The sequence below is a fragment of the Rattus norvegicus genome, chromosome 5 (assembly GCF_021556685.1).
Source record: "Rattus norvegicus strain SHRSP/BbbUtx chromosome 5, alternate assembly SHRSP_T2T, whole genome shotgun sequence".
Lineage (NCBI taxonomy): Eukaryota > Metazoa > Chordata > Mammalia > Rodentia > Muridae > Rattus > Rattus norvegicus.
The window spans coordinates 68928874-68956148 of NC_141538.1; the positions used below are offsets into that span (position 1 = coordinate 68928874).

The 27275-nt window shown below is 42.4% G+C and overlaps 1 protein-coding gene and 1 long non-coding RNA gene across 2 annotated transcripts in view; one reads left to right on the forward strand and one right to left on the reverse strand.

Moving 5' to 3' along the window:
* Positions 1–27275, forward strand: part of Plppr1 (phospholipid phosphatase related 1) — a 290841-nt gene that overhangs the window by 217696 nt on the left and 45870 nt on the right. Inside the window, 1 exon segment of the mRNA NM_201271.3 lies at positions 19691–19879. Within this exon segment, the coding sequence (NP_958428.2) occupies positions 19691–19879 (189 nt within the window).
* Positions 1–27275, reverse strand: part of LOC148005780 (uncharacterized) — a 58823-nt gene that overhangs the window by 10830 nt on the left and 20718 nt on the right. The window lies entirely within an intron of this gene.

The following is a 27275-nucleotide window of genomic DNA, read 5'->3' on the forward strand; positions in this document are numbered from 1 at the left end:
AAACTTTTTATTTTTATTTTTTATTGTATGTGATTTTATATCTCTGGCATAAATTGTTATTGGACTGAGCTCCTTACATACTTTATTTTAAGAATACATAAGTAAGGATAAATCAGGAAATACTGAAGTCTAGGGAGAAATAACTGTCTGATGACAAACATTTCAATAAGCACCTACAGACAGGGAACATATTAATCTACACCATGAGAAGCAAACTTGAAAAGGTTGAGGCAAAGTTAAAAGTTCTTGCCCATCCTGGCAAGAAGAGTCACAGGTAAATGAAAAGAGAGCTGTCAGAAGAACGACTCAAATCCCTGAACACCCATCTTCTACTTAGGAGGATAGACAGGCCATGACACCTACATGATCAGCCCTCTTTGGCTTGCCACCAGCACAGAGCTTGAGGATTCCAGGGGCTAGAAGCATACTTATACTGCTTACTGTACGCCAGGCTGAATCTATGCTTTCCATATATAAATAGATTAATGTCCACTTTAGCCCTTGTCGGTAGATGTCTACTTTGCAGATGAAGAAAATAAGATACAGAGAACCTTAGTGACTTGTTTAGTGCCATTGGTAGCAGAGAAGGGGACAGCAAGCTGCCAGGTATAGTCACTGGCACTCAACCCAACGCCCTCGCTGCATTTTCTAGGACAGTTTTGACAGGAAGATGTAAGAAAATATGAAGACGTTGGAATGGTTGAGTGGTATAAGTTCTCAACCTTCTGGTGGCCCTTGGGAACCATCAAAAGGCAGAAGCAGCAGGGCTTTGGATGGCTCTCAGGACAAGAGTGTTTGCCTGGCATCTACAAAGCCCTAGTGCCTAGAAAACATTATCAGTTAGCCAAGATTGCACACAACTTCCTAAACCTCCTCTGCTTGGCACGCTCAGCCTAAGTTGGATGCTCTAACTGTGCCTTCTAAAGTAATTTCACATTCCATTGAGTACATTTCCCATGGACAAGGCACACATCCTAGCAGAATGGCAGAATGTCTTGAGTGCCAAAGAAAACAGATTCTGCATTAGGCCATGCACGGTAAGTTTCAAAGTGGAACGATCGTTTTCAAAAGGAACATACATCAGTCCACAAGGATAACAGAAAAGAGGCTCAGAGAATCTCTTTCATGGCCTCCAATCAAGCAAGGCTGTCCTTAGAATGACAGCTTTTCATGAGAACAGGGAGATTACAGGTTCTGGCTCAGAGAGCTTTTACCTATCACGTGTATTAGGGTAATTGTTCTTCTAATTCAGATCTCTAAGCGGCTTAATGCCTGTTTTCATCTTATTTCAACTTAGAAAGTACATTAAGAAATTGACATATGTGTCCAGAGAATGCTAAACCGTTCAAGCGACTCCAAGTTCTAGTTCCTGTGGTGGAGCTGGCAATCCCTTCAAAACACGAGAAGCTGAACAGGGCCTCTCTGAGGCCAAATCTTAATCGGAAAAGTGGTTTTAAGGAATATTAGGTCGATTTAACATCTTCCTAACCAAGTGCATTTGGGGACAATATGACCTAATTCAAGTTAATTGAAAGACATTTGCTTCATTCGGTGCTTCCAATTTGGTAAAGTCACGATGAGTACACCAAATCTTACAATGCAGCGATGCTGTTAACTCAAGAGATTTAGAGAGCTACCTGTGGCAAGGGATAGTCAAATCTACTGAAGTCATCCAGCCCTTTCAAAATGAAAGTAGCCGTTGGTGTTCAAGTGTCTGACAGAGTTTATGCTGCCTTTCCCTTTGGGTGTCTCTCTATATGAGAAGATACTGGGGAACCAGAGCTTTCTTGTCTTGGGAATTTGGAGTACTTTAATGAATGCATGAATCATTCAGGAATTATTCTAAACCCCCATGATATTCTACCTCACATCTTTATATTAATTTTAATATGTAGTTGTGCATGTATCTTCAGGGGTGGCCATTTCTAATCATCTGGTAACAGTTGGAATATCAGATAGCAACTAATCAGAGAGTCCCATGTGTTCTTTGGCGTTATGGATGGAGTCATACACAACATGCTTTATCATTTCTACTTCCGTTGATTCAAGCTGTTGTCATTTTTCTGTGAGGAGCATCTCAAAATTTTGTGTTTGGAATAAAGCTTCTTCTCTTCACCTAGCCTCAGATCTTTTAGTACAGTGTCTCCTGTTCCGAGTCGAAACCACTTTGTGCATTGCTAGTATCCTTATGGTTGCTCTTTAGTAAATGCTCGAGAAAAACTTAGAGATGATTCATTTCATATTTTCACAACGGTAAAAAAGAAGCTATACATGGGGATCTTTTTCTTATACTTGTTTGTAGATGAGAGACCTAAGGAGGTTAACACGAACTTGTTCTGCATGCGAGAGAAGGCATATGTAAGAGAGGTCCTCTCAAAGCCAGATGAGACCCGTAAGCAATCTTTGCTCCAATCCTGAATTCTCTACTCCAAGCCTCGGCTACAGTCTCCTACAAGTTTCTACAAGTTTTACCTTCTTCAGTGACATGTCTCATGACTCTGCTCAAATTCCTTTGGTGGTTTCCTTTGAAATATACACACAAATTTGACCGACTGTAGCTTCCAACACTCTCCTCTTTGCTGCTATTTGTGTCTCCCCACTTCATCCTAAGTCAGGGACCTAGTCTATGCAACACAGCAGTCAATAGGAGAGTCTGGCCCTGAGCACACCCCCAGAATGATCTGGTCTCCATAGCCAGAAATGGCAGTGGTAGAAGAAGGCAAAGAGAAGCATAGACGTAGATATATAAACAGTTCCGTGTACTGACACAAAAAGACAGTCACAGTGTATTGTTAAGAGAAAACAAATCTGTAGAACTGCCTGGGATGTGATTCCAATATGTACACACACACACACACACACACACACACACACACGTATATTAAATCTGGTATGGGTTGTGTGTGGGAAAAATAGAAAGTCTGGCAAAATAAATAGGCAACAAGTTGTGGTCACCTGGTGACGGTTTAGTTTTAAATTAATGTATTAGGATAGCTGATAATAAAAATAGTTCAATATGTACTTGGTTTACGGTGCCCCTCTGCTAACACGAGACCATCACATGGTATCCACATGCTTATGAAGATTTAAATAACTTGAGATGAAATGTGGCTAGCACACAACTGTGGGATGAAAGTTTCATATCAAGTCGCCACCTAATTGCTTTCCACGGGATAATTGGTTTCATTTAGATGCAACCTGAAGGAAGCAGATTCAGACTAGCACCTGGGAACAGCCTGCCAGCCAGCCCCAGGGATGGGAGAGTCTCTCGTCTTCGCCTGTGTTTGGATGTGGCACTACCTAAGACACAATGGAAATTAGGAAACTCCTTATCTGCTTATCCTAACAGAAAACTGGAACATCTAAGTCTTTCTGAAATGGGGGGAATCTACCTGTTTTAATTCAAAAGAAAGACAAACTAGTTGTTTGGGGGAAAAGAGTTCTTCCTTTTCTTCTCATTTTGCCTCATTTCCAAGTAAAGTAGCAATGAATGCGCCAGGAAAGAAAAGAATCCTGCTCCTTTCCTCAGGGGAATTAAAACAGCAGCAATGCTTCCGTTTAAAACCACTTTAAAGCAAACAGGGGAAGAGGTATGGACCTCAGTTTTCTTCTTCCAGTCGTCATCTTTAACATTTGGCTCTGCTTGGCATGCCTGATGTCCAGGGTTAGATTTGCTCTCTCTGTGATATGGAAATCACTTCTCAAAGCAATGTTTTCTAAATAGATCTCAGACTTAAAAGCTCATGATGAGAAAAGGACTCCTATTATGAATAACAAACAAAAATTCTCATAGTTTGGACTGGAGGAGTAAGTCAGATTTTTTATTTTTGTTTTGTTTTGGGTTCACCAAAACATGCATCATCCAGTTTGCCAAACATTTCTATAAATATTCTAGAAGTAGATAATAATTGTGCCTTGTGGAGGAATAAGTAAGTGTAAAAGATTGTATGCTAAAATATACTTCTGGGAATGCCAGTGAGCCTTGAGAATATTCCACCGGCAAAACCTGTCAAATGTAATCCTTAGACTAAGGCAATTAATCCACATTTAAATCCTTAAGTAAGTCATCTTTTCTGGCAAAATCACACATTAAAATTTTAATGTGGCTATTTATGACTGCAACATGAACCGGCCGTAAGTAATAGCATAGTGCTTACTTGATTTGTTAGGACAAGTGAGAGGCCAGGAGGCTACACATGAGGCCAGAATTCTACTGGTCTTCCCAAAGCCAATTAAGAACTCAGAAAGCCACAGCTGCATGGATGATTTAATCGTAGGCTGTACAACTGCTGGAAAGTCAGGCTTTGCTTGGTGCACTGGCTGTGCCTGCTGATTAAGCCCATAGCTCTCATACTGAAAACCTCTTTCAATTATAAATGAAGGAAAGTTTTAAGATGGCAAGAAAATTACATTTCCCTTAGAAATTATACGTGGGATACCTTCAACCGTTTCTTGAAAGATTGAGAAGGCCTCATGTGCGTGGATTAATGAGGCGTCTCTCAGCTCACTCAAACCCCCTTTAAATGACTTATTCAATCAAAAATAAAATCTGCCACAGATGTCTTAGCTATCAGAAATGCCATGGCATCTTTTGTCTTTGGAATGGGGATTTGTGTTCTGGATGATTAGACCATGGAAGTTTTTTAAGTTCTCATTGTTTTCAACATTTTTGACTGGAATTGATATATGAAAGATCCTTCTGTCCCTTGTCAAGAACGGTGTCACCTGTGGCAGTAATATCTGAAGGCTAACCACAAAGCCTCCATGTTGCTCACTTTGTCCTTAACCTTACCCACTGGTTCTCCTTCCTACAAAGTAAGACCCCGAGCATCAAAACCAAGAATATATGTGAATTTAGAGCAGATTCCAAGCCGGCCCCTCTACTTCTAGATCCTCTGCATGCAGAATGAGTTGCTTCACCCCCAGCTTTTTGGACTGGTGTACTAAATAGCCAGCTGCACCACGTCAAGTCGCCGAACACTGCAGACGCAGTACTTGGAGGAATCGAGTTGAAATTCACTCCTTAAGAGGTGGCCTTCCGAATGACAGCAGCAAACTACTGAACTGAGAATAGGACCCCCGTTGAAGGAATCAGAGAAAGAACTGGAAGAGCTTGAAGGGGTTTGAGACCCCATATGTACAACAATGCCAAGCAACCAGAGCTTCCAGGGACTAAGCCACTACCTAAAGACTATACATGGACTGACCCTGGACTCTGACCTCATAGGTAGCAATGAATATCCTAGTAAGAGCACCAGTGGAAGGGGAAGCCCTTGGTCCTGCTAAGACTGAACCCCCAGTGAACGTGATTGTTGGGGGGAGGGTGGCAATGGGGGGAGGATGGGGAGGGGAACACCCATCAAGAAGGGGAGGGGGCGGGATTAGGGTGATGTTTGCCCAGAAACAAGGAAAGGGAATAACATTCGAAATGTAAATAAGAAATACTCAAGTTAATAAAAAAATAAAATAAGATAAAATAAAATGTTCAGGATACTTTCCAAAATTACTGGGTATATGACGAACCTTAGCTTACAAGGGGAAAAAAATCCAAAGACATATCAATACCGCAATAGCACAATTCTTGCAAATCTGACAAAAAATAATTTACTGTAAGTCCTTTACAACTCTATTTTAACAATATATAAAAGCATTAAAAGTGAAAAGCTATCAGGAAAATACGATGCTTCAATAAATGTATTGTGAAATGCAAAAGAGAGAGAGAGAGAGAGAGAGAGAGAGAGAGAGAGGTGGCCTTCATTGTATAAGAAGATGCTATGCCAGCTGCCGAGGCGGATGAGCAGTTGGTAGTCCTACCCGGATGTAGGCTATGAAGCACACCAGTGACTGGACCACGAAGATATCCGCAGAGGCGCGCAATAACAGCCCTTCTATCTTGGGAGGAACCAACAGCTGTCTAACTGGAACTAAAGGCTTGCTCAATGTCTGATACTGGAAACCAAGCTAAAAGGGAGTTTTTAAGAATAAAAAAATCTGAGGAGTGTGGATAGGCCTGACCATAAATTGTAGCAAGCAATTTAATAACCATTACAATTACAATTGTGCCTCCTTCCTAGGCATCCTTTGCTGTTCGTTTTGGATGAGTGTTTCATTCTTCCATGTGTGTACAATCTTTTAGCGTTCACAGTGTTGCCGAATTCGGGTGGCCATACAGCGCAGCTCTATAGACTTGGACTTTTTATGTTCTGAATTCAAATGGTCCATAAGATTCATGCTCTGTGAATCCTGCTTCAAAGTTTGGGAAGCACTTTATGGACCTAGGCTGTTTCAGAAACTGACTGTTAGTTAAGTCAGCTCTAGGCCAGCGAGTCAGTTTCGCAAGAGAACATAGGACTGTGGGTTTCAATATGCAATCCTCAAATATGCAAGAACATAATCTGGGTGAAAATCTCACATGAGGTTAACCAGTAGGCCCGTGGGACTCCTCTCGTCCTTAATAGAGCAAAGTGAGGTGTGCATTTATTCACAGCCTATAAGGAGTAGGGCTTGCTGAATAAGCTGTTTTACCTACAAGACTTAGGGATCCAGCTGAGTCTCTTTAGACTGGGCTTACAAACTCATGCCAGTATCCAGGTATTTATTTATTAATCTCCAATTTTATATGTATATTTTACCTACATGGGTGTATTTGTACTACATATGGGTAGTGCCTGTCAAAACCAGAAGGCGTCCCCTGGACCTAGAGTAACAAATGGTTATGAGGTACTATGTGTAGACTAGGAACTGAACCCAGGTCCGACGCAAGAACAGTGAGAGAGCTTAAATGTCGAGCCATCTTCTCAGCCTCATGCTTAGCATTTTTACATGGGTTAGCATTTTTACATGGGTTAGCATTTTTACATGGGTTCCCAGGTCTGAACTCCGGTCTTCCTGCTTCATGGCAAGTTTGTTACTGACTGTGCTGTCTCCTGGGCCCCAAGTCCAGTTCCTTTCATCTAGAGCAAAGGAATCATCAGTCAGTATTGTTACTCTGCGTACCTTCAGTAGTCAGAGTCTCTGCAGCTATAATTAGTTTTAAAGTCGCTAATCTAGAATAGAAATAAAAACAATTATTTCCAGTTAAATAGATACTGCTCGCTAAGGAAGCAATAGATACTGTGTGATAAGCAAAGACCTCTGCCAGGCATCTTCTGCAGAGGGAAGACAAATGCAAGCCTTGCAAAATAAAAGAGTCAATGCAGCAATAAAATCTGGCATTTTTCAGCCCATCGGAGGAGTTCAGCTAGGCCGACTGTTCATCAATACCATTTGGAGTTTCTCCCCTTACAGCAGCAGCAGACACACACACACACACACACACACACACACACACACACACAGAGAGAGAGAGAGAGAGAGAGAGAGAGAGAGAGAGAGAGAGAGAGAGAGAGAGGCAGACAGCCAAGCACAGGCACAGGCATAGGACACAGACACAGACAGAGAGACAGAAACAGACAGACAAACAGACATAGAGACACTAGGCCTGATATGGGCTTTTGAAACTCAAATCCTACTCCGTGACACACCTCCTCCAAGGCCATACCTCCGAATCTTTCCCAAACTATCAACTAATGACTGAGCATTAAAATATCCGAACCTATGGAGGCCATTCTCATTCAAATCAGCACACCCACCTTTTCCCAAAAATAGTCTAGAAGTGTTTGTTCCAAGACCACTCGTTCTGCCCACTCTCATTCATTGCTCACACTTTCTCATGCACGTAATGTATGCTGAGCTCTGCTCTTTCTCAGTTCTGAGGCTGCCCGTAGGACAGGCATGGTCCCTGAGCATTTCAGACCACAGCCTGCCCAAGCCCTGAATTATTCACTGCCATGTCCTTGCTCTTGGACCTTACTTTAATCTATGATGAGCATTCCCAAATGTCAGCATTCGTTTCCATTTTCATGGGGCTTTCTCAGATGAAAGCTATGCCTGCCAGTTTTGTACTACTATATAGTCAGCATCCCTTCTATGTACCCATACATTTGATTAAATTAGAAAAACCAAACAAAATTCTAGTAGCAGGATATCAAAAGAAAACTTTATGACCCATTTAATTTTAATTTCTTCCCCATATTTATCTCTCCCCTGATATAACTATAAATCTGCCCATTAAAACTCTGTATCTGAGGTCGATGCTCACAGCCAACTATTGAATGGGGTCCTCATTGGAGGAGTTAGAGGAAGGACTGAAGGAACTGAAGGGGTTTTTGCAAACCCATAAGAAGAACAACAATATCAATCAAACAGACCCCTCACCCCCAGAGCTCCCAGGGACTAAACCACCATGCCAAGAGAACACAGGAATGGACCTATGGCTCCATCCACATATGTAGCAGAGGATGGCCTTGTAGGACATCACAGGGAGGAGAGGTCCTTGTTCCTGTCAAGGCTTGATGACCCAGTGTAGGGGAATATCAGGGTGGGGAGGTGAGGTGGGAGTGGATGGGTGGGTGGGTGAGGAAGCACTCTCATAGAAGAAGGGGGAGAGAGGATGGGATAGCAGGTGTCTGAAGGGGAAACCAGGAAAGGGGATAACATTTAAAATGTAAGTTTAAAAAAATCCAGTAAAAGAAAAAAATTTAAAAAGAACTCTGTATTGATGTAATCCACAGTAAACGAAAAAGCAATATGATAGACCAGAGAAAAAATATCCAGCTGACTAAATATACACAGGTGGTCTTTGCTTTCGGTCTATTTAAAACAATTATTGTTATTCTGTGTCTGTGTGTCTGAGTGAATGTATGCTCACATGTGTATGCGTGTGCCCTGACAAGCTAGAAACCATGTGTCACCTGATGTGGGTGCTGGGAACTGGCCTCAGGTCCTCTGGAAGAGTGCGTTTAACACTGAACTATCTTCCCATCCTTCACTGGTTATTTAAGCATTGTCCTTGTGAGAAAGTGAATTAAGAGACGCAGTAGGTATAGTCCACAAAATGAGGGATGGCTCATCACCCTTGCTGGCCAAGACTGTGCTTCTGTTTGTGTGTGTGTGGGGGGGGGGGGATCTCATTCACCAAACACATGTGAAGGGCAAAAACCACTGTGTTTGCTTCAGATAGAGTTGCTTATTTTATCGAAACAGCCATGTATTATCTCATACTGCACAACAAAGTACAACATAGAAAGTGACTTTAACAACAACAATGTCTTCATCATAATTCTGAAGGCTGGAAAGCTCAATATCATGGTGGTTTGTAAGCAGTCGCTGCTTTTATGTTTACATGGGTGGTGGGAGAGGGAGAATGAATCTGTATGTCTCTTTTCATAAATCTGCTGATTTCACTGCAACATTAGAATCCTCCCAGTGGCCACAACCTCCAAAAAGAACTATCCTTCCTGTCCCAGAAACTACCAACTGCTCCTAGCTCTACACTGATGTCTTTTCTCCATCAGCAGGGATGAAATTGCCTAATCAATTTGAGATGGATTCCACTGTGTCCCAGGGCCAAAGTATGAGATATCTTCCACAATCGAGCCTTAACACATAGTTACGGTGACTAGCCAAGAGCAATGGTAATATCCCATGTTGTTTGCAGACCTGTGATGCCTCCCTGACCGTAACTTACAGGGTAATAGCCTGTGCCTCACACTTCAGTTCCCCTTTAATAACCAATGTCTTCTGGGAATGACATTGTCTACCCGCGCAGGGTAATTATGTTCCAGTATATTTGTTAAGACAAGGTCTTACTCTGTAGCCAAGCAATACTTCAAACTCACTATGTAGGCCAAGCTGGCCTCGAGCTCATGGTAAAATCTTTGTCTCAGCCTCTCATGGTTAGGCCTGATGGTTAGGCAGGATAGGATGTTAACCGTTTAACAGCAGAGTCAATGATGGTCTAGAGGCCCCGAAATCCCAAAGATTGTAAGAGCAGACAGAACGAATTTCAGTGACGTAGGTAAGATCGCATGAATCATGGGTAAGGCGGCTGTACGTGATCAAAGAAAATGGGATAAATACAAGCGGGCTCTGAAATCATCTATGTTGGCTACTGGCTGGCTATGGTGTAGTTCAAAGGGAGGAAGGAGGAACCTAAGACAGCACTGAGATTACCTGCTATTGAAACAGTGGTGATGGATCGTAGTAGGAGAGAGAATACAAGAGGGAAGAAACATGCTGCTTCCAGCTTCCGCATCTGCAGCCTCTGTGAACACTGTGCCGCTGGGAAGGCTATACCAAACAGGCAAGACCGGAGGGTATTTGGAGGTGGTGTTGAGGATGGAAGTGGCAGAAAGAAATGAAAATTCCAAATGAGAAAGAAGGGAAAGGTAATTTAGGAAGGTGGGGAGGACAGAGTTTTGGAGGGCGCCATCATTTAGGAGTCAGGTTGAGGGAAAGGAAAAACACAAGGCTGTCAGAAAGCAGTAGCAGGAGAGGGAATTCCGCATTTTCAAAGCTAAGAAAGGAGAGTGGAGTCAACCTTGACTCTCACACTGAAATCATGTGCGTGGGGTGGGGAGAGGATAGATATTTAAAAGCAAGAGAAGGAACTGAACCTTTACCAAGTTCGGGGCATTGTGCTAAGCAGTTGGCATGTGTCAACATCTCATTTTGCTAATTACAAGTGTTCAGTGTAAAAGGGTAGTGAAATAGCACTAGAGGTTCCACTCCCGCAGGCTCTACCATTCACTGAAAGTTCCTGAGAGCTTGGGAAAGTCCTTCCTGTTCTCTGTGACAATAGCTCACAGGGTGGGTGTATCACAAAGATGGTGGATTTACACTTATGCCATCGTGTTACCTGGTTGATGATCGCGTATCATTGTCTTTCTTTTGACTTAATTTTAAAGCTCTTTTATCCACAGAAAGCCACCACAGTCCCCAAACACAACCTGCTCTAACAGTTTTGTTAATACTGAATATTGTCAATGTCTGCATGTGGTCGGAAGTTACTGTTACTCGAATGGTAGCAGTTTCATTCCATCATGTTCTTACCTACATTGCCTTGGTAATTCTTAAAGAGAGGGCAGCGAACTCAAACATGCAATTTTGATCAGGTTCCTCAGATATCACAACCAGATGTCTTTCTCCACTGCAGCTTAACTCCATGCCACTTCAAAGGCACAGAGCTGCATTTAAATAGCCATAGGGTTTCTTTTTTTTTAATTTATTTATTTTATTTTATTTTTTTTTAACTTGAGTATTTCTTATTTACATTTCGAGTGTTATTCCCTTTCCTGGTTTACGGGCCAATATCCCCCTAATCCCTCCCCCTCCCCTTCTTGATGGGTGTTCCCCCACATCCTCCCCCCATTGCCACCCTCCCCCCAACAATCACGTTCACTGGGGGTTCAGTCTTAGCAGGACCCAGGGCTTCCCCTTCCACTGGTGCTCTTACTAGGATATTCATTGCTACCTATGAGGTCAGAGTCCAGGGTCAGTCCATGTATAGTCTTTGGGTAGTGGCTTAGTCCCTGGAAGCTCTGGTTGCTTGGCATTGTTGTTCATATGGGGTCTCAAGCCCCTTCAAGCTCTTCCAGTTCTTTCTCTGATTCCTTCAACGGGGGTCCTATTCTCAGTTCAGTGGTTTGCTGCTGGCTTCGCCTCTGTATTTGCTATATTCTTGCTGTGTCTCTCAGGAGCGATCTACATCCGGCTCCTGTCTGCCTGCACTTCTTTGCTTCATCCATCTTGTCTAATTGGGTGGCTGTATATGTATGGGCCACATGTGGGGCAGGCTCTGAATGGGTGTTCCTTCTGTGTCTGTTTTAATCTTTGCCTCTCTATTCCCTGCCAAGGGTATTCTTGTTCCCCTTTTAGAGAAGGAGTGAAGCATTCACATTTTGATCATCCGTCTTGAATTTCATGTGTTCTAGGCATCTAGGGTAATTCAAGCATTTGGGCTAATAGCCACTTATCAATGAGTGCATACCATGTATATTATTCTGTGATTGGGTTACCTCACACAGGATGATATTTTTCAGTTCCATCCATTTGCCTATGAATTTCATAAAGTCATTGTTTTTGATAGCTGAGTAATATTCCATTGTGTAGATGTACCACATTTTCTGTATCCATTCCTCTGTTGAAGGGCATCTGGGTTCTTTCCACCTTCTGACTTTTATAAATAAGGCTGCTATGAACATAGTGGAGCACGTGTCTTTCTTATATGTTGGGGCATCTTTTAGGTATATGCCCAAGAGAGGTATAGCTGGATCCTCAGGCAGTTCAATGCCCAATATTCTGAGGAACCTCCAGACTGATTTCCAGAATGGTTGTACCAGTCTGCAATTCCACCAACAATGGAGGAGTGTTCCTCTTTCTCCACATCCTCGCCAGCATTTGCTGTCCCCTGAGTTTTTGATCTCAGCCATTCTCACTGGTGTGAGGTGAAATCTCAGGGTTGTTTTGATTTGCATTTCCCTTATGACTAAAGATGTTGAACATTTCTTTAGGTGTTTCTCAGCCATTCGGCATTCCTCAGCTGTGAATTCTTTGTTTAGCTCTGAACCCCATTTTTTAATAGGGTTATTTGTTTCCCTGCGGTCTAACTTCTTGAGTTCTTTGTATATTTTGGATATAAGGCCTCTATCTGTTGTAGGATTGGTAAAGATCTTTTCCCAATCTGTTGGTTGCCGTTTTGTCCTAACCACAGTGTCCTTTGCCTTACAGAAGCTTTGCAGTTTTATGAGATCCCATTTGTCGATTCTTGATCTTAGAGCATAAGCCATTGGTGTTTTGTTCAGAAATTTTTTCCAGTGCCCATGTGTTCCAGATGCTTCCCTAGTTTTTCTTCTATTAGTTTGAGTGTGTCTGGTTTGAGGTGGAGGTCCTTGATCCACTTGGACTTAAGCTTTGTACAGGGTGATAAGCATGGATCGATCTGCATTCTTCTACATGTTGACCTCCAGTTGAACCAGCAGCATTTGCTGAAAATGCTATCTCTTTTCCATTTGATGGTTTTGGCTCCTTTGTCAAAAATCAAGTGCCCATAGGTGTGTGGGTTCATTTCTGGGTCCTCAATTCTGTTCCATTGGTCTATCTGTCTGTCTCTGTACCAATACCATGCAGTTTTTTATCACTGTTGCTCTGTAATACTGCTTGAGTTCAGGGATAGTGATTTCCCCTGAAGTCCTTTTATTGGTGAGGATAGTTTTAGCTATCCTGGGTTTTTTGTTATTCCAGATGAATTTGCAAATTGTTCTGTCTAACTCTTTGAAGAATTGGATTGGTATTTTGATGGGGATTGCATTGAATCTGTAGATCGCTTTTGGTGAAATGGCCATTTTTACTATATTAATCCTGCCAATCCATGAGCATGGGAGATCTTTCCATCTTCTGAGGACTTCTTCAATTTCTTTCCTCAGAGTCTTGAAGTTCTTATTGTACAAATCTCTTACTTGCTTGGTTAAAGTCACACCAAGGTACTTTTTATTATTTGAGTCTATTATGAAGGGTGTCGTTTCCCTAATTTCTTTCTCGGCTTGTTTCTCTTTTGTGTAGAGGAAGGCTACTGATTTATTTGAGTTAATTTTATACCCAGCCACTTTGCTGAAGTTGTTTATCAGCTTTAGTAGTTCTCTGGTGGAACTTTTGGGATCACTTAAATATACTATCATATCATCTGCAAAAAGTGATATTTTGACTTCTTCTTTTCCGATCTGTATCCCCTTGACCTCCTTTTGTTGTCTTAAAGATACACTCCAAGCCATTGCTACCCTCTGTTTCTGTAAAGCTAAACTGAGGAAAACTCTAGTTATAAAGAAGCACAAAAACTCATGTATTCCACTCATGATTCTAGAAAGCAGTCTTCTCTCAGGATGTGATGCACACTCCTCATTTAATCCTCCTGACAACTTAAGAAATTGATACCACCATATTAGTAACTCATTCTACAAAAGTAGAAACTGAGGCATAAGAAGTTAGGTTCTAGTAAAAGCAATGAGCCCACATGCTTAACCTTTCTTTGCATCGTTGCTGTCAGGGTCAAAGGGCACAGAACTGGAATGCCCACCCCTTTCATTCCATTTCACACTATCACTTTTGTGGGTTTTGCTTATATGAACTTTAACATACATTTTGTGCATGTGGTATGCGGTGGCTTCAACTCTGAGTCTTCCAGATGTTTAGCATTCTACTACTGAGCTATGTGCTCTGTCCATATTAAGAATATTGTGATCTGATATGATGTCGCACTTAAACAATAGCATCAATAGTTGTTACTTTAATACATCAACCTTTTCATAAAAATCCAAAGGAAGAACTTCTGTATGGATTTCTACTTGACAGAAGCAATTGCTTTGTTGTTGTTTTTTCTTTGGTTGGTTTTTTGTCTCATATTAAGAAACCTGGTTTTTCTCATGACATTGACTATTAGACAATCTGCATCTAGAGGGTAATTCTTATCTCTATTTTATTATCACTGAAATAATTTCCTCTCTTCTTCTGTTCCAACTTCTTATACTTTATTTTATGAAAGTTAAGATACTTCCTTTGTGAAACAAAACAGTGGTAGGTAAACATGCCTTAGTAGACGATCATAAAACAGTTATTAACTTTTGTACACATAAGGAAAATGATCCCTGAGGCATTTATATAAAGTAATATCTTCCACATAGCTTAGCATGTACATAGTGCATTTAGAGTCTGACTTTTTCCCCAGGCTACATAAATGTATGTGGAAAGGTCATCAAGTAACCATCCCAGATTCAACATGTGAGTTTTGCGACTTTATATAATTCATGTAATGTCTCTGTATCTGCTTTCTCATCCTTAAAATGAAAAATGATAATATGTCTTCCATAAAGGCTGACAAAGCTTAGACTCCATGCATGTGCTCACATGGTAGTTTGTGCTTATAGTCGCTCAGCAGGCTGAGGCAGGAGGAACCAGAGTCCATGTGCTTGAGGACCACCAGAGTAAAACTGAGGCTGTGTTTCAAAACAAAAGAGTTACTTTATGTAAAGTTCTTAGAACAGTTTCCAGGATTCATATATACTATACCATTACCATCTCCTGTTCCCTTTCTTTTTCTTTTCCTCTTTCTCTATCCCTCAGCTCTTGTCTCTGGTGTTCTACCCTCCAGACCTTCTCGAAGGGCTATGCATACTGTAAGGTCCTCAGGAAGGTCTCCCCAAAGCTTGCTTTTGGATGCTTCATATGTTTCCCTTCCAGCCTACTACGTTTGTTTTCATTTCCATTGATGCTGTTTGAAGTTCCTTATACTCAGCCTGGGACACTAGAGAGTGGGTGCTGTGCAATTCCCTGGAATTCTCACCAAGGCCTTGCTTTGCAACAGAAACGTGAGTTCATGCTGCCTAAGCACTGTGGCAGTGTTTATTCTGTCCCAAGTCTCCTTCATCTCCTCCACTCTATGAATGCAGTATGTATTCATGATGCCGCACCACAATTGATCTGCTACACACAGTGTGCTGTCTTCTCCATCCTCAATGCACCTACCTTTCTTCCAGTCAACAACCCCTTCCCTGGTCTTCTGTCACACGCTTCCCTACCACTTCATCGGCCACCTACATGATCCTACATGGGATCAGGTGACTCTCTGTGACAGATCACGTGATCTGTTCCCAGTGTTGTAAAATCTTGGCTCTCATGTCTAAAACTGAGTTCAAGGGCAGGTCCTCTAAGAGTTATCAGTTTGTTATCATTAGTATTGCATTACCAACTTAGAACCAAAAGCCTTGTTATAAATGGAAATATTCATTGTCTCAAGTAGGGTTGTGATGGAATTTTGTGCTTCTCCCAGCTGCTCCCAAAAATTGGGAAGGTGGCTACAGGAGATAAAGGTTCCCTGATGTCTTCTGTACTCCCCTATAGTTGACACCAGATACTAGTCCTCTCATTCTAGCTTTACTTCTGTCACACACACACACACACACACACACACACACACAAACACACACACACAAACACACACACACACACACACACACACACACACACACACACATCACTACTACTAGGAGCCCTGATGCCCCAATGATCTACAATTACTCTAAACTTTTATGCTTACTTGTTTGACTTTGACTTTCTCGTTCCAAATTTTTGTGACATTGACTTTAATCAGCAGAGATCTGGGTAGAAACACTGCACTATCAACCACTGGAAGCTAGGTTTCTAGTTCTGCTGGCATCTGCCTCTCAAATCCTTGTGGTACTATTATCAGGCTATGCACTTTCTTGTATTAGACTGTTGTTCTGAGGGCAGAAGGCCTGGAACAGGTCCCTGGTATGTGCTCTCCCTACACTTCATTATCATCCCTCATCCATAATTGCCTCTGTCACTGTGACAGCTTCACCTCTTCCACCAGTGCTCAGTCTGGCTCAGTCACACCATCTGTTTGTGTGACAACAACATTATGGACTCCCTCCATGCATCCCTAAATGGGCACAGGAAGGAGTAAAAGATGATACAAGTGCCAGCTGGCACTGGTTGTACAAGCCTTGACATTGATGAATCGTGATCCAGGACAGGGAGGATGGCTGATAGCTGATGGCTAAGTGTAGATCACCATTGGTGCAATGGGGCAGGCCTCTCTGCTCATGGACACAGCTTCTCCTGTGTTGTTTCTGTTCCTGTAACAACAGGAATGGCTTCTTTTTTATTTTGTTGTCACCAAAGAACGCTCAGTGGGAAAAAAGAGTACAAACTGAGTTCTGAGTTGCTCAACTTTTCCCTCCTCTAAAGGGCAGTAGAGAACATTGTGGGGAGTTCGAGAATTGCTTGACAATGGCAGGAATGAGTTTCTAGCTGTTTCAGTGGGAAAGGAGCTAAGGCAAATTATATCATTCTGGTGGGTCAGCCTATGTATAAGCTGCTGGAGTTCCTGCTTACATCCATCCAGCAAGCCTTAACCATTCTCTGGTCTTTGTGTCTTGGAAATGATTCATTCATTCATTCATTTCTCTCTGAACACTGCTTCAAGATTACATCAATCAGGCAACTGTTCAAGATTTATCCTATAGATTCAAATTTAGGTACAGGACGTTGGAATGTTTTGTTAGTTACAGTTAGTTAATTTTGACATTAACATTGAGACATTTCTATATTTTTTCTATTCTGTGCCTTTGCATTGATTCTGCTCACATGTGTGCACACGTGTGTGTGTGTGTGTGTGTGTGTGTGTGTGTGTGTGTGTGTGGTGTGTACTTCACTTTCAGTTTCCTCAAAAGGAACTGGGGGGCACAAACACACCTACTAAAACAAAATGTTCTTTCTCAGTAGAAAAATTTAGATGCCATTCCTTCTTTTGGCTCTGAAATGCCTCCCATAGATCCCATCTATTGTCCAATTGGGTGTTGTCTAAGAGCTGATAAAACTGAGAAACGGAGAAATGCGCTTCTAGCAATGTGGAAGAAACACACAAGGATAAGCCCAGTGCACAGCTGGGACTTAGAAGCTAACTGTAGGCAAGGACCCTGTCTGGCAGGGTCTGCTTTCCATTGCCTACCTCTTGGTCTTATAGGAAGCATGTCCATTTCAGGTTTTCCCCTGCTGCTGTAAAGAAACTAAACCAAGTATTCATTTCCTCAGAGAAGCTAGAAGGAAGGTGAGTGGCTTACTAACCGTACCAATAAACAACCTCGTGAACGGAGAGACACAGAAGACAGTCTACAGACTATTGACTAGATGGTCAGGAGCTGTGATGAAAGGGCCACTGGATAAAAAGTATCAGACAAGAGAAGACTAAATCCACTAGAGCCAGAAACCAGTCATGCATAGGGGATAGTGAATGGAGTACTATGTGGCCTTCTGGCCTAAGAGGAGAGTGGTGACTGAAGTGGCCAAAAGAAAGACATTCAGATCAGATGATAAGGAGTCTGTACCTGCAACCCACAACAGCTGGGAGATACAAAGGGCTTCTGAGTCAGAAAAGTAAAAGGCATAGAAGAAGATGTGAGATTAAGACTGAAGTATTCTCAACCCAAAGGATGCTGAGAAAAATGGTCCTTTCTGCTATGGAGTCCCAGAGGGATTTCTCCAGGAGAAACTCACTATGGAAACAACTCCAGAGGCTTCAGGGCAGGTGTGAGGCTGCTTCTATATTGAGGATAAAAGATCAGAAAAGGATGTGACAAAAAGTGCCTCTCTCTACCAGGACTGACCTATTTTCTCGTCCTTGTTTCCTTATCCTTCTGATTGGGTGAAATTTTAATCCTGCATTATACATAATAAATATAGGATTGTTTGTATGTGGGGGGCATTACTTAGGGTTTTGTCTGTTTAGGGAAAGGGGTATTGTTATTGTTTATCTGGAATGAGACATTCAAGGGTAGAGCATGCAACTTTGAAGAATGCTTGTTTAGTCTACACAGAGCCGTGGGTTCTCGGCTTCAGTGCTCAACACTAAGTAAATGGGTCATGGCAGCTTATGCCCAGCACTCAGTAATCACAAGCAGGAGGAATGGTACCTCAAGATCATGCTTGGCTGCTTGGTGAGATCAAGGCCAGCCTATATTAGACTATGTCTCAACAAAAGTCCAGTGTTTCTAAACCCTTAAAACAGTATGGCTTTCCTGGCACTGCCTCACACACGTGATGGTGAACTTTTAAATTAAAGTTGTATAAAGACACCTGACTATATTGTTTTCCCATAATGCTTAGCTTGGCACCTTTAAACAAATAAACACTTAAAAGCATTTTCCTCACCTTAGTTTCCTCATTTTGCCAGTGCACTGTCTGAGCACATGATCAGTTACCCCCAAGGTAGTTCAGCCATAGTCAGGTCTGTTCTCTGGACCTCAGCTTTCTTGCCTCTGAGAGAGAGAAAGCATGAGAGCCAAGGGAGTCTACTTTCTCGTCGGTCTTCAGCTTCCACAATCTCACAACCCAACGGCCTTGTTTCCTACCCACCTTTTTCATTGCTATTTTATCTTGACACTTTGATGTGTTCCAAATAAGATGTGAAAAATAAGGTTGAACTTCCGTATCCCATCAATTCCTCATACTTCTTATAACTACCTACACTAATGAGCATCCAGAAAATTCATGAGTCAAGAAGGAAATAGTATCTCATTGTGTCTAAATCTTGTGAAGGTTGTATGTCTGTAAGATAGGATCTGCAGCAAAGTCCTTGCTTTTCTAGTAGGAAACATTTGGGGGGAAATTAGAAAACATTCCTGATGCAGAAGAGCTACTAATAATAAAGGGCATGGTTCTGCAAAAAGCTTCCTAGCCCTGCTAAGCCTTCCTTTTCCTTTTCCTTTTCCTTTTCCTTTTCCTTTTCCTTCCTTCCTTCCTTCCTTCCTTCCTTCCTCCCTTCCTTCTTTCCTTCTTCTTTCTTTTGCCTACTCAGTCATTTACTCCTGCCTAACTTTCTGTATGGGAAGTTTCTCTTTAATAATTTATAAAATTTCTCACACCAACATCCTTCCAACTTTTAAGCCACTGCCATGTGACCTTTCACCTCTGACCTGAATGCACATTCCCATCTCGGTTCCCAAAGATACTTGAGAGCCTAGCTGTAGAAGCTGAGTCTCTCTGTAAGCCGTGTTGGGGTCTGCCATGCAGAGGGGGGTCTGTCCATTGTTTGCCGGAGGTTTCCTACAGCAGATGTTAGCAGGCAGACAAGCTAGCATACAATCCCAAAGCCCAGAGCATCCTGAGCCAGGCACGCTCACACTTGGCAATACCAACCCCAGAAGTGCTGCAGGGTGATAGAGGGAGTATGCTCTGAGGGGCAAGCACCACTCTGAAGCCCTGCTAATGTCTCCGTGTGGCCATGCTGTATTTTCAGCTTGTCATCATGGCTGGGACAGTGCTGCTTGCCTACTACTTCGAATGCACTGACACCTTTCAGGTGCATATCCAAGGATTCTTCTGTCAGGATGGAGACTTAATGAAGCCTTACCCGGGGACAGAGGAGGAAAGCTTCATCAGCCCTCTGGTGCTCTACTGCGTTCTGGCTGCCACCCCAACTGCTATTGTAAGTACAGAAACGCTTCTTTGTTCTCATACACCTGCAAGTATTTCCTGTCTGCCTTTTTCCCTCTTTCCTGTCCTCCTGGGCTCTCTAACCAGCAAGTAGCCTTATTGATGGTTTCTGTCTGAGACAGTGGAAGTCTGCAAAAGAAATAAATAATATAATGAAATAAAGTGGATCTTGCCTTTTATAGATAGATGGGATACTCTTTGCTTTTTAATATCTAGATTTTTTGAAGCTGTTTTCTTTTTTTAAAGCATGGGTGAATGTCAGAAATCAACAGATATGGTTGGCATGGAATGGTAAGAATAGCTACTGTACTCTCAGAAAAAGAAATATGCTGCGAGTTGTGTGTTTTCAAGAAAGGAGCCCGACTGTTAGTGGTGGCACTGCCATAGACTCAGACCAGAGGGGAACAGGACCCTCCAGCTGGTACCTCCTACTGCTACGGCTGAACTGCAAAGGCCAGAGATGAACAAAATTACTTGACCCAAAAATTTGATGTCTCTGCCCCTGTAGAAGTCACGTCACATTGAGCTAGCTCCGTTGCAACCTTCCCTTCATTTATTTCATTTTCTCTCTATTGAGGTCAAAAATCGGACAGGCAGCCCTGGAGGGAGACTGCTTCAAGGGCACAAAGTTTGCAGATCCACGTGAGCCAGTCCAGTGATTTAACACTTAGACATTATCATTTTATGAGAGCGTTAAAATAAACATTTCTGTGACTGTACACACTGCTGTTACCAGGGCAGATTAATCTGGATGTGTAATTTCAGTTCCCACTCTGTCCTTTCTTTTTTTTAATAGTCGCTCCCCAACTTGTCCACCTCACCCCTGACTCGCCTTCTGCTCTTCTCTATCCAGGGCCTAAATAAAAATGCCAACCAGTGTACTGAAGAGTAGAGTGATTTCTCAGACACTTAATTCAAATGCTGTTCTGAGTGGAAGCACTTCTCTTGCCTTGCGATGAAGAAGTGATTGTAATTTTGAGGATAGAGCAATAACGAGTTGTTATACTTTTAGTTCATTCAAATCATCAGCCCAGCCTCAGAGGAGTCCTTAACTACTGAGACTTCAGGAGAAGGGAGAGTAATGTTGATGAGATGCAAAACGACATATCAGGGTGGCTGCAAACCTTGGGTCCACAGAGCAGCACATCTGCTTCACCTCACTGATTTGTTCTAGGCAAGACAAGTTTGCCATTGGATTTAGAAATGACTTCCTAAAGTTCCTAGCATGCCTTTAGTGTCAGGGAGCACAGAATCTGGTAGAAACGACCATCCTCCACCAGGGTCAGCCTCACAGGATAAATGTCCTCAGCTGAGAATTATGACAGTCCATTGAGAATGCCTAAGTGAACTCTTCTACGGGACTGCGAACATAACTTCTTTTTTTTTAAATTTTTTTCATTAGATATATTTCTTTACTTACATTTAAAATGTTATTCCCTTTCCCCATCCCTTCCCCTCCCTCTCCCCCATACGGTTATTCCCCCATACATCCACCTTACTGCCCCCCCATATCTCCCTGGGGGTCCAACTTTGGCAGGACCAAGGGCTTCCCCTTACACTGGTGCCCCAACAAGGCTATTCTCTGTTACATATGCAGTTGGAGCCCAGGGTCAGTCCATGTATAGTCTTTCAGTAGTGGTTTAGTCCCTGGAAGCTCTGGTTGGTTGGCATTATTTTTCTTTTTTTTTTTAAATTTAGAGAATACTTTATTAGTTTTTGTAATCAAACCCACGTAGATAAAGACCTTACATACTTAATACAGTGCGTTACCCCTGTACAAATGGGAAAAACTTAAGTTCAACATTTCTAGACCAATATGGCTGTTAATTTCTGTACAGTGCCAACTCAACACAGTAAACGGGGATACTTTTTGCCAAAGTTGACAGCACAGCTAAAGTTTCAAAAAATTCAAATTATATATCTGTATATATATATATTTATATTTATATAAAAAGACCAATAATAGCAGTGTGTTATGCATCAACAGCAGCAACAGCTTTTCCAGGTTCTGCAGTCATCTGAACAAAACTGTAGAGACTCCAGCACACTCCATTAAAAAAAAAAAGTAAAAAAACAAAACCCGAGAAAACAGCACAGTTCTGTTACTCTTGTGGTACCTGGCACCATTTTTTTTTAAATTAGCTTCTCAATCATCATCTGGAAAGAAAACATTCTGAGCAACATCATTAAAAACAGCTCTGATAAAGCACGGTCACTACTACGTATCATAAAGCAGGTACAAGCTATTTTACATCCACAGAGGTATGATACAGTACTGTCCTACATCTATAATACTAGAGGATACAATTTAAAAGGCATTATTTGAGACTTGATTCTACTTTTCCAGCAGAGGGCCCAAAGGATGGTGTGACACAGCTTTGTAAAGAAACATACTCTAGACAGGATTTCCTTTCACTAGTGGCACAGTTCTAAGGATTCATTCTCTCCATGAATGTCAGCTAAAACCGTTATTAAAAAAATGAAATATCCCTACAACAAAACCGTATAACCACCGGATTCACATGAAGATGACCTAGTGGAGACAAGCTGGACCTCACCTTACCAACAAGCTATCAACTCTGTTATGTTTAAACAGTGAGACCTCCAAGGAAGGAGATACCAAGTAGTGTTTCAAAGCTTCGGACCACAATCAAACACAGCATCCTTTTCAACAGAAGCAGAAGCTCATCTGAATATGCTCAAGGATGCTGACATCAACATTTAATCATCTCCTCACTCATCCAGGAAGAAGGGGAGATCAGTTACTACTGTACTTTATTGTGTTCAACCAAATCACCATGTTACAAAAATAGCAAGCTGCCATAATAAAAAATAAGGCTCCTCTATCCAGCACCAGATAGCATCATTTTCCTTTCAAGCCTAGAAATTGCACACTTGTATATAAACCAACCGAAGATGAGGATTGAGAGTTCATCTTGGTGGATTTTTCCTTTGATGAATATGAAGTGTCCTTCCTTATCTTTTTTGATGACTTTTAATTGAAAATTGATTTTATTTGATATTAGAATGGCTACTCCAGCTTGCTTCTTCTGACCCTTTGCTTGGAAAGTTGTTTTCCAGCCTTTCACTCTGAGGTAGTGTCTTCTTTGTCTCTGAGGTGTGTTTCCTGTAGGCAGCAGAATGCAGGGTCCTCATTGCGTATCCAGTTTGTTAATCTATGTCTTTTTATTGGGGAGTTGAGGCCATTGATGTTGAGAGATATTAAGGAATAGTGATTATTGCTTCCCGTTATATTCATATTTGGATGTGAGGTTATGTTTGTGTGCTTTTCTTCTCTTTGTTTTGTTGCCAAGACGATTAGTTTCTTGCTTCTTCTAGGGTATAGCTTGCCTCCTTATGTTGGGCTTTACCCTTTATTATCCTTTGTAGTGCTGGATTTGTAGAAAGATATTGTGTAAATTTGGTTTTGTCATGGAATATCTTGGTTTCTCCATCTATGTTAATTGAGAGTTTTGCAGGATACAGTAACCTGGGCTGGCATTTGTGTTCTCTTAGGGTCTGTATGACATCAGTCCAGGATCTTCTGGCCTTCATAGTTTCTGGCGAGAAGTCTGGTGTGATTCTGATAGGTCTGCCTTTATATGTTACTTGACCTTTTTCCCTTACTGCTTTTAATATTCTTTCTTTATTTTGTGCGTTTGGTGTTTTGACTATTATGTGACGGCAGGTGTTTCTTTTCTGGTCCAATCTATTTGGAGTTCTGTAGGCTTCTTGTACGCCTATGGGTATCTCTTTTTTAGGTTAGGGAAGTTTTCTTCTATGATTTTGTTGAAGATATTTACTGGTCCTTTGAGCTGGGAGTCTTCACTCTCTTCTATACCTATTATCCTTAGGTTTGATCTTCTCATTGAGTCCTGGATTTCCTGTATGTTTTGGACCAGTAGCTTTTTCTGCTTTACATTATCTTTGACAGTTGAGTCAATGATTTCTATGGAATCTTCTGCTCCCGAGAGTCTCTCTTCCATCTCTTGTATTCTGTTGGTGAAGCTTGTATCTACAGCTCCTTGTCTTTTCTTTTGATTTTCTATGTCCAGGGTTGTTTCAATGTGTTCTTTCTTGATTGCTTCTATTTCCATTTTTAATTCCTTCAACTGTTTGATTGTGTTTTCCTGGAATTCTTTCAGGGATTTTTGTGTCTCCTCTCTATGGGTTTCTACTTGTTTATTCATGTTTTCCTGGAATTCTTTCAGGCATTTTTGCGATTCCTCTCTGTAGGCTTCTACTTGTTCTCTAAGGGAGTTCTCCACGTCTTTCTTGAAGTCCTCCAGCATCATGATCAAATACGATTTTGAAACTAGATCTTGCTTTTCTGTTGTGTTTGGATATTCCATGTTTATTTTGGTGGGAGAATTGGGCTCCGATGATGCCATGTAGTCTTGGTTTCTGTTGCTTGGGTTCCTGCGCTTGCCTCTCGCCATCAGATTATCTCTAGTGTTACTTTGTTCTGCTATTTCTGACAGTGGCTAGACTGTCCTATAAGCCTGTGTGTCAGGAGTGCTGTAGACCTGTTTTCCTGTTTTCTTTCAGCCAGTTATGGGGACAGAGTGTTCTGCTTTCGGGCGTGTAGTTTTTCCTCTCTACAGGTCTTCAGCTGTTCCTGTTGGCCTGTGTCTTGAGTTCACCAGGCAGGTTTCTTGCAGGGGAAAAGTTGGTCCTACCTGTGGTTCCAAGGCTCAAGTTTGCTCGTGGGGTACTGCCTAAGTCCTCTCCTCGGCGGCAGCACCCGGGAAGATCTGCGCCGCTCTTTCCGGGAGCCTCCGTGCACCAGGGTTCCAGATGGCGTTTGGTGTTTTCCTCTGGCGTCTGGACGTGCACAGAGTGCAGTCTCTTCTGGTTTCCCAGGCGTGTCCGCCTCTCTGAAGGTTCAGCTCTCCCTCCCATGGGATTTGGGTGCAGAGAACTGTTTATCCGGTCTGTTTCCTTCAGGTTCCGGCGGTGTCTCAGGCGCAGGGGTCCTGCCGCTCCTGGGCCCTCCCCTACGGTAACCCAGAGGCCTTATACAGTTGTCTCTTGGGCCAGGGATGTGGGCAGGGGTGGGCAGTGTTGGTGGTCTCCTCCGCTCTGCAGCCTCAGGAGTGCCCACCTGACCAGGCCGTGAGGTCTCGCGAACATAACTTCTATATCTTCCTTCCCTTATCCTTGCTTATGGGCCCTAGGAAGAGGAGAAAGCATAGAGAGAAGGCCTCAAAAGTCAGAAGACCCCAGATAGAACAAGGAAGAAGGCAAACAAACCCTTGCCTGGAATGGGCTGGCAGTGGCTCTGCCAGGAGGCAGTGGTTTAGTGTGGAATCGGGTTGTGTTCCTTCCTTCCTGTGTTTTATATGCATATCCTTTTCATCTGTGCTCAGACATGAATTGCTGATGGACTCATTCAGTTACTGATATATTTTCTCCCTTTCTTCCTAGTTCCAGGCAATATTATCATTCTCTATATCTTCCTATAATTATTTATTGCCCATTTGCAAAAAGAAACCTAAGACCAACAAAGCATGAATAAGCGTGAGCAAAAACTTAGCATCAGGAAACAATATAATTGTTAAATATAATCAAAAACAAATTCTTCAGAGTGTTAAGTGTACATAAAAGCAGAAGAGGAAATATGGAAAACAATTTGGAAGGAGGACCGATTTGGTCCAGGGTAAGGAGAGCAAAGAGGGTCAATGTAACCAAGGGATGACAACATAAATGTATGAAAATTTCATAATTAAAAAACAGTTTCGTATACCTAAAAAGAAAGAAACCATTTTATAATTGATGTATGCTCTGCAGGTGTTTTCTGGGAGATCCACATAGCAATGCAATGAGCTGGAACAGGGGTATTCCAAAGAACACAGAGAACTAGGCCTACAGACTCCCTCACCTTTCAATTGAGACACTGCACCCCAGTTCGGTTAAACAATGCCCTAAGGGCTCAATTTTTCTATAAACAGATGAACAGTGATTTCCACATTGGGCGACATTTTTGTTCTCCCTCTCAAGTTAGGGCCATTGCTAAGAACCAGGGACAAGCAAAGCTGATGTGTTAATAGCAGAGAGCAGTCTAATCCTCAGTGCACCAGTCATCAGAGATCTTCCCTCAGGATCTCAAAATCAGTGAGCAGCCACAAGCCAGAACTCCCCTGAGCTAGTGGGAGAAGCTGTATTCACTTCTGCCGTCAGTGAGAAATGACTTGTTCAAGAGCAGCCAGCGTGGGCGTCAGGGTCTCTGAGTGCTAGTGTGTCCTTCAGCACACATGGAGCCGCCAGCTTCACTGCCTTCAGAGAGCAGTCATCTCCCTCAGACGAGGGCTCCCATAACTGTGTGACTTCTAGCTGCTCAGATTCTTGCAGGTTCCGTTTTCTTATCTCTGTACTTTAAGGGAGATCAGGCTGGGTGATTTCCAGGACCCCGCTAGTTCTCAGGTTTCATGAGAACACAGAAAGGGAAGATTTTGATGAGAGTTTCCACTTTATATTTTCAACACTCCAGAGCTGCCTTTCTGGATCCAGTTCTGTATTTCTGGGCTTTGCCTGTGTCCACGGAACTACAGGACTTACTTGTTTCTTTTTCAAAGAATTTTCTGTGCTCCCTGGAGTATAATGAGGGCGGGACCCTCTTTGAATGGTATGCAAGGGAACTAGCGGGATTTCAAAAATAAATAAATAAATAACTCTACCTGGACTGTCCTTGGCTTTCTGTGCATCTGCAAATAATGACAGTGGCTGAACTGAATGCCACACTCCTGCGACTCCACATATGGTCATTAATGACCCCATTCACAGCTGCATCTACTCAGGGGAGGAACGAGGGTACAGGCTGTACCATTTGACCTGTCAGCTCCCTGTTTTCCCTTTTATGCGTTTCTGTCAAAGCATATCAACCTCACATTGAGACAAGGCCACTTGGGATGAACTGCACGGGGCCAACGCCACCTCTGTATCGGATCTTTAGGAAAAGTCAAAGCTTGGAGAGTTTGTTGTGTCCAGAACTGTTTATCCCACAGTGGGAACCCATACTTCAAAGAAACCTGCAGGGTGTGCTCTGACTACCAAAACAAGCTTGGATAACTAAGGACTGCCTTGGGCCTTCCTAATAAACTCAGACTCAGAGGCAAAGGAAGGGAGCCAGGGAGCCTGCCTGAGTAAGAGGATTTACTGGGCAGAGAATCTGATTTACCCTTATTTTATCTCAGTCCCAGTGGCACAAGCCAGGAGAAGATCGCTATTAAACCTTTCTCCTGGCCTTACAATGAAGTGACTGGGGAGTATTTAACACTGAAGAAGCAGAACATTTGACTCCCTGCCCAAGAGAATTGAAATCGCTCACAGCCTGCACACACACGCGCGCACACACACACACACGCCTCAGCAGCAATTTCCTCAGGAAG